The following is a 13359-nucleotide window of genomic DNA, read 5'->3' on the forward strand; positions in this document are numbered from 1 at the left end:
TTTCAGTACTCCACATTCCCTTCTTTAATATGGCATTTTGTACTATATACAGCAATGAAAATTTGAAACAAAAAGAACTTCAGTCAAACTCCCCTTCCTCCTCCAGCTTTATTGGATAGTTTAAAATTACATTTCTATTTTCTAGGACTTCAGTTGCTTTTTCCATCTGACTTTTAAAAACTGATTACATCAAATGAAACACAGTTGTCTAAGTGATATAGTATACAAAAATAACATCTTGATTTCTGTGAAAATGCATTTCTCTGCAATTCCTGAATAGCTCCAAATTATGCTTACTCTAAGCATAGATGTTTACTCTGGGTTTTAGATTTAGTCTTTGCAAAAAAATGTGTTCTAAACCTTTGCCATCACCATCTGCATATCCAGCATCAATGCTGCGTTAAGTTGTTCCTTTTTAGGCATTTATCCCGATTTTCCTCCCATAGACATTAACAGACATATTTGTCATTTTATTTTGTTTACTCCCACTCAACTGGATGTTCTATGTAGGGCCTGATAAAGATGTTACTTGATGTTACTTAATAGCTACTGAGGTCAGACAATCCAAGGCCATCATTATGCTAAAATTAAAGTTATTTATGGAAGCTCACAGACACTTCCAAAATTGGTTTTTACCTCCTACATGGGAACATATTTAACAAACCCAGAACGGGCTTACTGGTCTGATTCAATTCTTCCCATTCATCAATCCCTATTCACCAGTGGCATGGAAAGGGGGTTCTTTAACAAAGCATTATACATAACACCTCTACCAAACTAAACATAAACTTTTTTTGTAGTTAAATGCAGAAAGTCGATTTTTTTCCACCCCTTTCCTCCTTTTACATGGCAAGTAAAGCTCACTGGCCTGGGAGTAGCCTCTATCTGCCAACCTTTGGCCAGTGAAGAGGATTCAGAGAAAATAATACAACCATCAATCAGAAAAAGGAGGGGCGACAAAGGAAAATAATTAGGCTGTGGCCTCAATCGTGCATTCCCGTGCAAGGTGCCCTGATTCGCCACAGCGGTAACAGTTGACTTCACTTGTCTTGCTGCAGTTGATGGCTACATGACCAGTTTCACCACACCTAAAATAAATAAAAAATTTCACAATGGTGTTCAGAAAATGTAAAACTGTACTAAAGAAATAGTCATTGCACCCCGGGCTGGTTTGGCTCAGTGGCTGAGTGTTGACCTATGAACCAGGAGGTCAGGGTTCAATTCCCAGTCAGGGCACATGCCCGGGTTGTGGGCTCAGTACCCAGTTTGGGGCTTGCAGGAGGCAGCTGATCAAGGACTCTCTCTCATCATTGATGTTTCTCTCTCTCCCTCGCCCTTCCTCTCTGAAATACATAAAGTCATCGCAGAACAAAAAGCAATGACAAGTGAATCAACATATTTTTGTTTGCATGACACTAAGTCTTATCATTAACCCCTGATCTAAAAGCAAGAAGAAATTAGATAACAAAGCTACTCAATTGTGTAGCAAAACCACAAAATTAAAATTTTCACCAGAAGGGATAAACCAACATCAAAACCAAATTACAGGCCAAGATGTTATATCTTTATGCAAAATAATTTCTAGGATTTCACAGGTATGTACATCTCAAAGCTTTTACCATTCTTATTTTTAAACACTGAACTGATCCACAAGGTCATTCCATTTATAGCAAATTCATCTCTAAAACAGTATCTGCAATGAGCATTACCTGCAGCAACATTCTAACGACTTACCGATAGCACTTCACTTTGGTGCAGTCTTTCTGAATGTGTCCAAACTCTCCACACGAATAGCACTTCTGCTCGTCTGCGTGGTCACAGTCACGAGCCAGGTGGCCTGGTTTGCCACAGTTGTAGCAGCATTGCTCTCGCTCTCTCTTGGGCTCCTTGCAGTCCTTGGCAATGTGGCCACCTCTACCGCAGTTATAGCAGGCTTCAACAATAAGAAAAAGAAGCAGACCAAGACTATAAAACCTTTATAAAATGTTGCTGTGTTTTAAACCATACAAATAGGAAACCTCAAGAGTGGAAAATCTTTCCAATGCTTTGTGCATGCTCACCTCTCCAAGTTCTAGAAGGATATGAGAAGTGTTAAATACTTACCATCCTCCTGAAGATCACAATCCTTGGCAAGATGACCAGACTCACCACAGCGGTAACAGATGTCTGGAAGAGATGAGGAAACAAACTGGAAACCTATTTTGGGTAGAAACAAACAAAAACAAAAAATTTTAACAAATTAGACCAGTCTTGATACTAATGAATATTCTAGTACTTCAAAATTTTTTATTTGACAAAAATACCTCTATCCGAGGTAAAACCACCTCTGCCACGGCTTCTCATTCCACGCCCACGGCCTCCACCGGTAGGGCATTCCCGGGCCCAGTGGCCAGATCGTCCACACTTGAAGCACTCATTGCTGCTCATGGCTGCAGTCAGATCTTCAAAATATTAAAAATGAGAACATTTAACCACTTGAAATTATTTTTAGCTTTTATTCCCTTTTAGTATGTTTTTGGATAACTATTCTGGGGGGAAAAGCCAACAAATAATATTGCTTAGGAAAATAACCACACAACTATATGCTTAAGCATTATACACCTAATTATGAAATATATTAAAAGTGAATAAAGTAAAGCCTTATATATTTTCATATAATTGTTAAAAAAATAAGATTATGCATGTATAGATCAATACACAAAAGTTATTGATAGAGTGATGCAATTTTCAGCTTATCAATGAACACTCATTAAACAATTAGTAATATCTCATTCCAGATCCAACTTAAAGGACACATCTTCATGGTTGTTAAGTCAGTAAACATTATTTTGGGCAACTGGAAGTCATTTACTGGTAATAAAATTGGAATAACCCAAACCAATGGAGTTGTAGTGTGGATTCTGTGAGGGATAGGTGAAGAAAAATAATTTCTCTCTGTAACCTTAGCACCTAACAGTACCTAGTTATACTGAGCTCTTGCTTGAGTCTTTAGAAAGGCAGGATATAAATTTTCTCTACATAGAGGGTACAGTATGTTAAAAATATCAGAACAACAGCCCGGTTGGTGTGCTCAGTGGTTGAGTGTCGACCTATGAACCAGGAGTTCACGGTTCAATTCCCAGTCAGGGCACATGCCCAGGTTGCAGGCTTGACCCCAAGATGGGAGCCTGTAGGAGGCAGCCGATCAATGATTCTCTCTCATCATTGATGTTTCTATCTCTCTCTCTCCCTTCCTCTCTGAAATCAATAAAAATATATAAGAAAAACAACAAAGAAGTAAACCAACATGCTGATACCATCTAAAGAACTGGACCACTTATATTTTTTCTATTTTTCTCTTTTCAAATTTTTCTGTAATTTTATATTTAAAGCAAAACTCCTACCAAAGCAAGTGGATTTTATACTTTTTATATAACAATCTAAAAATAAACAGGCTATTCCTGGAACAAAATGGAATGTTGCAGGACAAATTCCTAGTATAGTGGCTTTTAAAAAGGGACCTAGCTAAAAATAATGTAACCTTTACATTGCCATACTTCCACATCTAAACATTTTTACCCTTAAATTCCAGTGTCAAGCAATACACCAAGTTTTTTAAATACCCTCTCAAAGCCAAGTATAATAAGCACCATGATCTAGCAAAACATACTGTTTCAATTAAAACGGACAGGATAGTGGAATCATCCAAACACACCAAAGCACCAAAAGTCAGTACATGGTACATACATGGTTCATCAAGTTGTAGAAAAATCTAGTGACCAAAAATTTAAGCTAATGTCGAGTTTCAAAAGCTTCCACTGTCATTTTTTAAAAAATGTCAGTGTCTACTTATCCTAACTCTGCAATCAGATGCAGTGTAAATTTTCAGAGGAATCTTTCTACCAACTCTTGCCACTTGTCATTATTTAAGAATCATGCAGATACATAATGTAAATTTCTAGTCAGGAGAAACCAGACAGTGAAGATTAAAAATGTTTTTTTGCAAAATTCGAGATTACGTTTGCTTTCTTTATTGATGTTAGTCTAAATCATGTAAAGTGCTAATTTCCACTTGAAAAAACAGAATGAAAAAATGAGTGGCAGATAAAAATGATCACAGAAAAAAAGCTGATTATGGTACTTCATCCTTCCCTCATTCCTATTTTCTTCATTTTGCAGTTTACAAAATGAACTGCAGTTTACAATCTTCTCCAATTTACAGTCAGACCAATTTGAGCACATTTACCTATTGCTCTCAATGAGTTCTTTGCACAAAAACAATCACTACCTTATACAAGGTAATCCAGGCAATTTGAAAATTCCCAAGTATTTTAAAATTTAATATTTAAACAAGATACTATCTTTTAGAAAACATGACAATTCAATATTCAACATGCATTTTTAAAACTAAAGAAATGGCCCAGTTGGCATGGCTCCGTGGTTGAGAGTCAACCTATGAACCAGGAGGTCACGGTTCGATTCCTGGTCAAGGCACACAACACACCCAGGTTGAGGGCTTGATCCCCAGTGTAGGTGAGCAGGAGGCAGCTGATCAACAATTCCCTCTCATCATTGATGTTTCTATCTCTCTCTCCCTCTCTCTTCCTCTCTGAAACCAATAATAAAAATATATTTTTTAAAAAACTGTTTAAAACTAAAGAAATGATAGTTTGAGCAACCCCCACTTTAAGACTGTTGCTTTAAAATAATCTATTTCATAATAGTAAAGTACAAGTAAAACATGTTATAATGAATTATCAGATTTTTGTCAGTGGAATAAAGTCAGTAGTTAAAATTTTAGGTTTACTTTCTGCACAGAAATATTAAAATTAAGCTACTCAATGACCGATTAACCTACATATAGATTTTTCATGAACTCTTTTTTTCTTCTCCATTCATGGGACCCAGATCCAAAATGAACAGAGAAAAAAGAAATGACAGGAAAAGTAGTATTTTGGAGAGCAGACAATTAGCTAAAGTAACTCTCAGATGAACAAAACACTCTATTTCCTCCTACCCGAATTCCTAACTGAAAGTTGGTCAAAATGTGATTTCTCTATGAACTACAATTTTAGGAAAAGCAGTATTTCTCCAATTAGATTGCAATTAAACTATTCTGCAAAACAGACATGAACAGTTTAGTGGCAAAAGCAGGACTTTATACACTGAAACTTGTTTTAGATGTTTTGTGTTCACATCAACAAATTTTATTCTCACATAAATTAAGGTTTTGAAAAAGCTCACTAGCTCCCTACCCGGTTTGGCTCAGTGGATAGGGCGTCAGCCTGTGGACCCCAGGTCTGATTCCAATCAAGGGCACATGCCTGGGTTGTGGGCTTGATCCCCAGTAGGGGGCATGCAGGAGGCAGCCAAGCAATGATTCTCGTCATTGATGTTTCTTTCTCTCTCTCCCTCCCTCTCTGAAATCAATAAAAATATATTAAAAATAACTAAATAAACCCACTAAATCTTAACGGTAAAGAAAACATTAATTTCATTAATATTTCAAAGACCTATCATCAGTAGGGCACATCCCAGTGGGGCTCAGGTAATGTGTATGCAACCTGCCTTCTCCCCTTTGGCTCAAACACAGCCAATCAGCTGGTCTACATTTTCATTCAGCTCCTTGTAATATATCTTCCTTACTTATTCCTAATATGTTTTAGAGCAGCAGTCGCCAACCTTTTGGACCTCACGACCACCAGTGGTCTGCAGACCACCAGTTGTCGACCATTTTAGAGTCATGCTGCTTATCCTGGCGGGGTGGGGGTTGGGAGAGATCCCCTATCCCAATCATCATATACAGATTGCATTTAGCCAAGAGGTCTTTAAAGAATTTCATGCTATTCCTTAGGAAAACTAGAGACAGTAAAGTAAGACAGAACTGAGACTTCAGGCTTCGTGATTCTCAAGGCCTATGACTGCTCTTGGCTAGAATTTTGCTGCACTGTCCTGCCTCTGCCCCCTCCACCTGTCACAACCTTTTCCAACCTTCAAGGGCCAACTTAAATGCCAACTCTATAAAAAAAATCTGACATCTCCCAGCCTGGAACTCTCCTTCCTATTAAGACCCAGGACAGTTTGTTAATATCTGTCTGATGGCACTACCATATTTGCCTTTTATCACATTCCTTTAGGGCAGAGACCAAGTAATGCATTATTGAATCATCACAACACTCCATGATTATCCTTTAGTAGTTATATAACTCAGTATTTTAACTGCTTTTGGCCAGGGGTGGTGTGTGTATGTGTGTGTGTAAGGCCTAACAGTCATTTGCTAAATGAAACAAATTGTGTTTCTTGTATAGACCCAATCCAATCTAATTGAGTACTGACAATAAAATACCTAAATTCTTGCTATCAAAAGTCACTGTACCATTAGTTTAAAGCAGCAATTTCCAACCTTTTTCAACTAATGGCACATGTAAAATAATTACTAAAATTCTGCAGCACACCAAAAAATATACTAATTGAAACAGGTATTGCATGTTTTAAAAATTCTCAGGGACTAGCTGGTTTGGCTCAGTGGATAGAGCTTCAGCCTGCGGACTGAAGGGTCCTGGGTTGGATTCCGATCAAGGGCACATGCCCTGGTTGTGGGCTCAATCCCCAGCAGAGGGCATGCAGGAGACAGCCGATCAATGATTCTCTCATCATTGATGTTTCTATCTCTCTCTCCCCCTTCCTCTCTGAAATCAATAAAATATATAAAAATTCTTAGGGTACACCAGCTAAAAAATTGCTAGTTTAAAGCAACAATGTCTTTTCAATTAGGTACCCATTAAGGATGGACTACCACCACTCTAAACTCAAGAATATTTCAGACTATCTAATAAAATCTCCTATGTAACAGAAACTTTTCACTCCATGTTACTAAAAAGTTAGCAGCCAAGCCAGGACCCCTAACTTGCCACCTAGGCTCTTCCTATTACCCCAAGAATTCACAGCCTCAGTAATATTTTACAGAATGCTACAAAACACACATACATGCTAACTTGTAAGACAAAATACAGCTATTTTCACTGTTGTCAGGCAGTTAAGAGAGCACATATTTTCTTCCTTTTGCTGCTAAAAATCATAGCAGTATCTATACCAATGTATCCTTACACAGCAAGATTTGGGGACCATAAGTAACTCTGGATTAACCATCTGACCCAGCTTAAGGATCTGTTTGCTGTGTTACCTCAGGCACTTGACCCCCTCTCCTGTCCTTATTTGGAAAAGGATGATAAAACTGATCTGTGATGAGAATTGTTGCTAGGTGTCTAGTGCTTAATAGATTCTAAATTTTAAAAACTGCAAGGGTTTATATCCTCTGCTTATATAGTTTCTTTTCCATTTCTCCCCCAATTAAGTTAGACTGCTTAAAAGTAGATAGAGCTCAGTCTAATATCTATATAGCAGGCTTAGAGCAGGCTAACTCTGCATATACTCAACTCTCCCATCTCAAGTCTACTTCCAGAATGGAATGAAGAGAATTATAGCCCTAGCTGGTTTGGCTCAGTGGATAGAGCTTCAGCCTGCGGACTGAAGGGTCCTGGGTTTGATTCTGGTCAAGGGCATATGCCTGGGTCGCTGGCTTGATCCACAGCAGGGGGCGTAGAGGAGGCAGCCGATAAACGATTTTCTCTCATCACTGATGTTTCTGTCTCCCACCCCCTTCCTCTCTGAAGTCAATAAAAATATATTTTTTAAATGACTTGGGCTTAATGTGATTTAATCAGTTATGCCCAACTTAAAAAAACGAGAATTATAAATGACTTCATGTTTTCAACAGATTACCTGCTTTCATTTCGATTTTTGTGTGTTAAATTTTCATGACAGAAACCACACCTAAAGATGGTAAGAGCACAGAGAAATCAAGCAACAGTACTAAAAGCAGCCAAGATACTGCTTGAAAAGATTGAAGATTCACTGTGAGGGGCCATGTACTGTAAACTAAGAGACCTATTTTACAGGTTTTGCACTCATTTAGGCTTTAAGATTTAAATCCTGGTATTGGTATCAAAACACAAATGGTTATACTTATTTGTCTTCATTAATGTTAGTAACTGAACCATATTTTTGGTTCTAAGAACAAAGCCAGTAAACTACTTAAATCTTAACAGTACATGCCCAAGACTAACAATGAGTTCCATAATTCATTCCACAAATACATTAAAAAAAAAAAGAAAAGTAGCAAAAGGAAAGTGTGTATGTGTGTGTGATCTGGCTAGCTTTATTTTTCTATGATTTTCCTAACACAGCTATATATACTCACATATGCTCTATCTCTAGTTATTTTAACCTTAGGTTTATCCCTGACTCATCCAACATTGTTGACCTAATTGCATTTAGACCACAGCAGAGCTTTAGTCCCATGAATGTACCCACTCATTTTTATGCTCTAATGAATCAGTTTAGTGTTCCAACAAGTTACTGAAACACTTCAGACTATTAGCAAAAACATACTACAGATGATAAGCTCGAAGGAAGTTACATTGTATATTACCTGCATTCTGACCAGAATAATGGAGAACAAAGTACAAAACTGGGAGCAATTCTATGTTCTTATCCTGGTTCCTGCATTTACTGCATGACCTTGATTAGTATTTACATATACTGCTGTCTGCTCTCGTTACCCCGAAGGGTTTTAATTAATAGCTAAATATCTACTATGAGTCAAGGGTTAATAAACACGTTATCTATAATGCTCACAACCCTGCAAGTTATGTACTCTTGCTCCCATTTTACTGACAAAGAAACTGGAGATCTGAGACCAAGAGACTTACTCAAAGCCTTATACTGTAACTAGAAAGTTCTCAAGTCAGCATTTCAAGTCTTCTGCAGAGTCCTTTGCTAGGGTTAAGTGGTAATAAAGTACAGGAAGAATATACCAATTCACTCCCTACTTCAAAAATATTATACAGGCCGGAACCGGTTTGGCTCAGTGGATAGAGCGTCGGCCTGCGGACTGGAGGGTCCCAGGTTCGGTTCCGGTCAAGGGCATGTGCCTGGGTTGTGGGCACTTCCCCAGTGGGGGATGTGCAGGAGGCGGCTGATCGATGTTTCTCTCTCATCGATGTTTCTAGCTCTCTATCTCTCTCCCTTCCTCTCTGTAGAAAATCAATAAAATATATTAAAAAAATATATATATATTATACAGCATATTACTGCTATATAGCAAATAACTGTAAACCACATGTTCACAAATTTTAATGCAGTTATCTGTTCTAAAGTTCTACATTTAAAATATACTTCAAAACTCTACATTTAAAAATCCACAGCCATAAATGAATTTATTCACAGTGTACCATTACACAGCTTTCCTGAATTTTAAGCCAAGACAGATTTTCTTAACCTTCAAGGTATAACTTAAAGAGTGCCACCACGGACCCAAAGACTAGCAACCTGATTTCTTTTTTAATTTATTGATTTCAAAGAGAGAGAGAAGTTAATTTTTTGGTTGCTACCTGTATGTGCTCTGACCGGATATCAAACGCACAACCTTGCTTATTGGGATGATGCTCTAACCAACCTACGTACCCAGCCAGGGCTCGCGGCAACCTGATTTCACTCACTAATGCTCTCATTTGCAATTATGGAACACCAGGTAATCACTGCACTATACCCTCATACTTCTAATTAAGACTCCATTGGCTTACAACTTGAATTTTGGTGGCCACAAGCTCTCATTTTATTCCAGAAGCTTTTTACTTACAACATGAAAATGGTGCAGTTTACTCCAGTCTCCTTACTGCAACAGCATCTGACACTGCCAGAATAGTTCTATTAAGTAAGATGGTATAGAAAGAGCATTCTCCACATAGCAGGCCAGGATGCCTTGGCATCAGTCTCCTGGCTCTCCACTTACTGTCAGGAGGCCATGAAGAGGAAAGGAGCCAATATTAAAAAAATAAAAAAACTCTCACTTCTGCAGGGGAAAAAGCAAAAGCAAAATCTCTTGTGGTCAAGTGTTTAACCAACAGATCTATTTTTCCAATTACAGGAACACCTCATATACATTGTAGGTTTGGTTCCAGATCACAGCAGTAAAGTGTTTTTAATCTTTTTGCTGGAGGGTCTTGTTTTCTTTTATATATATGTATTATATATATATATATATATATATATATATATATATATATATATATGTATTTTTTTATTGATTTCAGAGAGGAAGGGAGAGAATAACATCAATGATGAGAATCATCCATCGGCTGCCTCCTGCACGCCCTCCACTGGGGATCTAGCCTGCAACCCAGGCATGTGACCTTGACTGGAATCGACCCAGGACCCTTCAGTCTGCTCTCTCCACTGAGCCAAACCATCCAGGGCGGGTCTTGTTTTCAATTTGTAAAAATCATAACATCTGCTGCTATACAGTGACTTGCCATAAAATGAGGTATGCCTTAAGTCGAATTGTGGCTCTATTGCTTGTAGCACTGATTTGGTACCTTCCCATGTACATACCACATATTCTTATTAGATTTTAAAAGATAAAAAAAGAATAGTCATAAAATCACATTACAAAACCATTTATGATACCTTAAAAAAGGTTTCACTCTGCCTGTTCCAGGTATTCAAATGCTGGTGTAAAAACTGACCCTTGATTTTCCACCAATTTGGCTCCTACGGTTAGCTTTTTTAAAAATACTGTTGCCAAGAGTTGCAATTTAGAAAGAAAAATTCTTTGTCCACCTCTTGGGATCTAATACATTATTCCTTTTATATTCCAGCACAGAGCTCCCTGAAGGCAAGAATCAGGTTCAACAAGCTAAAGAGCATGCCCCGATGTATGTGGCACTTCGAAGGTGTTTGATTAAGCCATAATCAGTGATTTTTTAGAAGTATTTGAAAATAATTGCTTTTTGGGGGGCGGGGGGGGGGGGGGCAAAGAGGTAGGAACTTCATTCCATACATTTTTTAAAACCTTCAAATCCTAACTTGCAATTTATGGTGCTTAAGCAAAAAAGGAACAACGCTGTTGATTTAGTTGATTAGAGAGATAGCGTTGAGGAAATTAACTGGTTATGTTTCTCTCTAAAACTGGGTCATACAACTGGAAAAAAGAAAAACCTATTTTAAAAAACTTGAAATTTGGGGGCAAGATGATGTAATTAATCCTCCTTCACCTTAAAAGAAACAAAAAATGAAAACAGACTTTTAGACACTATCTGAAGTCACAATGAGCGATGTTTTCTTTTTCTAAGACCCCTTCACCCCCCCCCCCCCAAATGTCACTTCCTTGGAAGTGCCCCGTGTGTCTGAGGCCACGTGGTTAACATGTGGCAACAAGCAAAATCCTTACCCGTCATACAATTAACATCATGAGAACCCAAATGCGGGCCACGATGCCTTTCACGTTTGGAAAATCTAGACGGAGGCTGGCTAATCAACCACGTCTCACTGTTAGATTCAACAGTATCGGTTTCCTTAATCCAATGAACGATGCTATGATTTTGGAGGTTTAGCCATTTGTTCCGCTCTGGTAATGAGATTTTTTTTTAAAGGCCCCTCTAACTTAAATAGTGTTGATTCGTGAAAGCGAGCCCTAACTGCCCCTTTTCGAAGTGTAACGTAAGACAAGTACATTAAGGCTTGGCTATAAAAATTCAAGAGTCGGGAAGCTATCCAGTATGGAGAGTGTGATTCCAGGCTTTCGGGCCTCCCCGCGGAGAGGACCACCCCCCACATGCCACAACTTCCTCCAGGACCCTTTCCTGGGCCCACCCCGCTCCCCTGGCACATGGCCCGCCGGCCCATTACACCAGCACGTGGCCTGCATTAAGGGCCCAGCCCCATCCCCCTCCCTCCGCACTGAGGCCTTTTCCCACCACAAGGCCTCCTTTGAAGAAGTTCCCGCCAAAACGACCCTCCGTCCCGCAGCCCGAGACCCTCGAAGGCTCGGAGCCTCGGTCCCAAGAGCGCACGAGCCAGGGCCTCGTTGGCTGTAAAGGCTGTGGCCTGGGGTGCGGCCTTCGCCCCGAGAGAGGCCACGACGCGCGGGGAGCCAGCTTCCCAGGACGGAAGGAAGGGCGGGAGGGTACCCCGACTGCAGGAGGCCGGAAACTTGGCCCGGAGACGGCGGGGGCAGCCGAGTTTCCCGCCTGACGCAGCAGCGGAAAAGGCTCGAGTGAGGCCGCCATCGCCGCCTCACCGCTCCCTGCCCTCTTCGTCCGCCTCGGACACGGGCCCGCAGCGCGGCTTTCCCCTCCCCTCGCTCCCGATCCTCACCTTCTGCGTCTGGGCAGACCCGCCGCGACGGAGAATGCGATGCAGGCCGAGGGAAGCGGCTCGCAAGGTAGCGGCTGTTTATTTTCAGGAGGGTCCTTGCCTGCGCCACACGCTGGTCTGCACACGGCCCCACACACGCCGCTGCGCACGGCTCTCCGCCGCCTCGCCCACGCGGCCAATCAGTGCGCACGGCGCGGGCGGCCAATCAGAGCCTCTCGCTGGGAAGACGGCGCAGCCCGAGGGCGGGACGGGGCCGCGCGGGGCTGTTTTCGTCCGCGCCCTTCGGTCTTTCCGGCAGCTCTCCGCGCGCGCGGCCCTTATTTCCCGACTTTCCGGTCGCCGTCCCCTCCCGCGGCCTTCTCGCTGATTCCACGCCCCGCCGGGCCGGGGGGAGGGGTGGCCAGCCTGTGTGTCCCGGCCTCGGCGATCTGTCCCATCCGCTCGCGAGGAGGGACGCCAGGGGACGGGTCTGTGATGAGCGTGGGCCCGGGACAAACTCCTTCCTCTCCGTGGGCTCCGGAAAGAGTGTCGGCCCTTCGACCCCTGCCCTGGCCGCGCCTTCAGAGGCGGGCCCCAGTCCGCGATCCATCAGTCTGGGGGGAAGTGGTCTGTCTTGTCACAAGAGGCTGGGGCTGTCGGCCGCAGGCCCTGAGGTGTGTTGTAGTGTTTGTGAGCCAGGGCAGCGCCCGGAACTGCCTGCTTTCACCTGTGGGTCCCGCATACCCGCCTCTAAGTCAGTGGCCGACCAGGGAAAGGCGCCAGGTTGGGGAAGGTGCGAAGATAGAGGATGGCACTGAGGCTTACCGCCTCCCAACAGACCTGGTGCCCGGTTTAGAATATTTATGAACGTTCCCTGCGACCGAAAGGTGGAAGGAAGAGTGAGTGCTAGGGGCTCCATCTAGCCTGGGCTTTCACAGCCAGAATTGATTGGCCTTTAGACCTGGTGTTTTCTCCAAAAGAGATTGCATATATATATATATATATATATATATATATATATATATATATATATTCATAGGTACTGTTAAGATGACATCAACTTAAGTTGTTTAATGTGAACTAAAGAATTAGAGAGTCTTGCATAATTTTCGTGTAATGAAAAAGGAAAGGCCCCGCCTGCGTGGCTCGGTGGCTGAGCATCGACCTACAAACCAGGAGGTCACG

General features: G+C 41.3%; 1 protein-coding gene across 4 annotated transcripts; it reads right to left on the reverse strand.

Annotated features, from left to right (window-relative positions):
* Positions 1-12354, reverse strand: LOC118662862 (CCHC-type zinc finger nucleic acid binding protein). 4 transcript variants are annotated; one of them, XM_036321828.1, is made up of 5 exons: positions 12196-12354; positions 2325-2441; positions 2104-2196; positions 1735-1933; positions 1-1088 (listed from the first exon to the last, which is right to left on the reverse strand). In XM_036321828.1, exons 2-5 carry the CDS (start codon positions 2425-2427, stop codon positions 971-973), a joined length of 513 nt encoding a protein of 170 aa, XP_036177721.1. In that variant the 5' UTR covers positions 2428-2441; positions 12196-12354; the 3' UTR covers positions 1-970. The 4 variants fall into 4 exon arrangements, with proteins under 4 accessions (XP_036177721.1, XP_036177720.1, XP_036177719.1 ...); XM_036321827.1 differs by having other exon boundaries at positions 1735-1936; XM_036321826.1 differs by having other exon boundaries at positions 2304-2441.
* Positions 12355-13359: the final 1005 nt, after the last annotated feature.

This window comes from Myotis myotis, unplaced genomic scaffold, assembly GCF_014108235.1.
Source record: "Myotis myotis isolate mMyoMyo1 unplaced genomic scaffold, mMyoMyo1.p scaffold_m19_p_9, whole genome shotgun sequence".
Classification (NCBI taxonomy): Eukaryota; Metazoa; Chordata; class Mammalia; order Chiroptera; family Vespertilionidae; genus Myotis; species Myotis myotis.

Excerpts from the sequence above, each read along its gene's own strand:
- LOC118662862 (XM_036321825.1), bottom strand. The coding sequence starts at position 2,427 with ATGAGCAGCAATGAGTGCTTCAAGTGTGGACGATCTGGCCACTGGGCC. Across the intron at positions 2,197-2,303 it reads TGGTTTTACCTCGGATAGAG|GTTTCCAGTTTGTTTCCTCA; the intron begins GTATTTTTGTCA and ends TACCCAAAATAG. Across the intron at positions 1,937-2,103 it reads TTGTGATCTTCAGGAGGATG|AAGCCTGCTATAACTGCGGT; the intron begins GTAAGTATTTAA and ends TTCTTATTGTTG.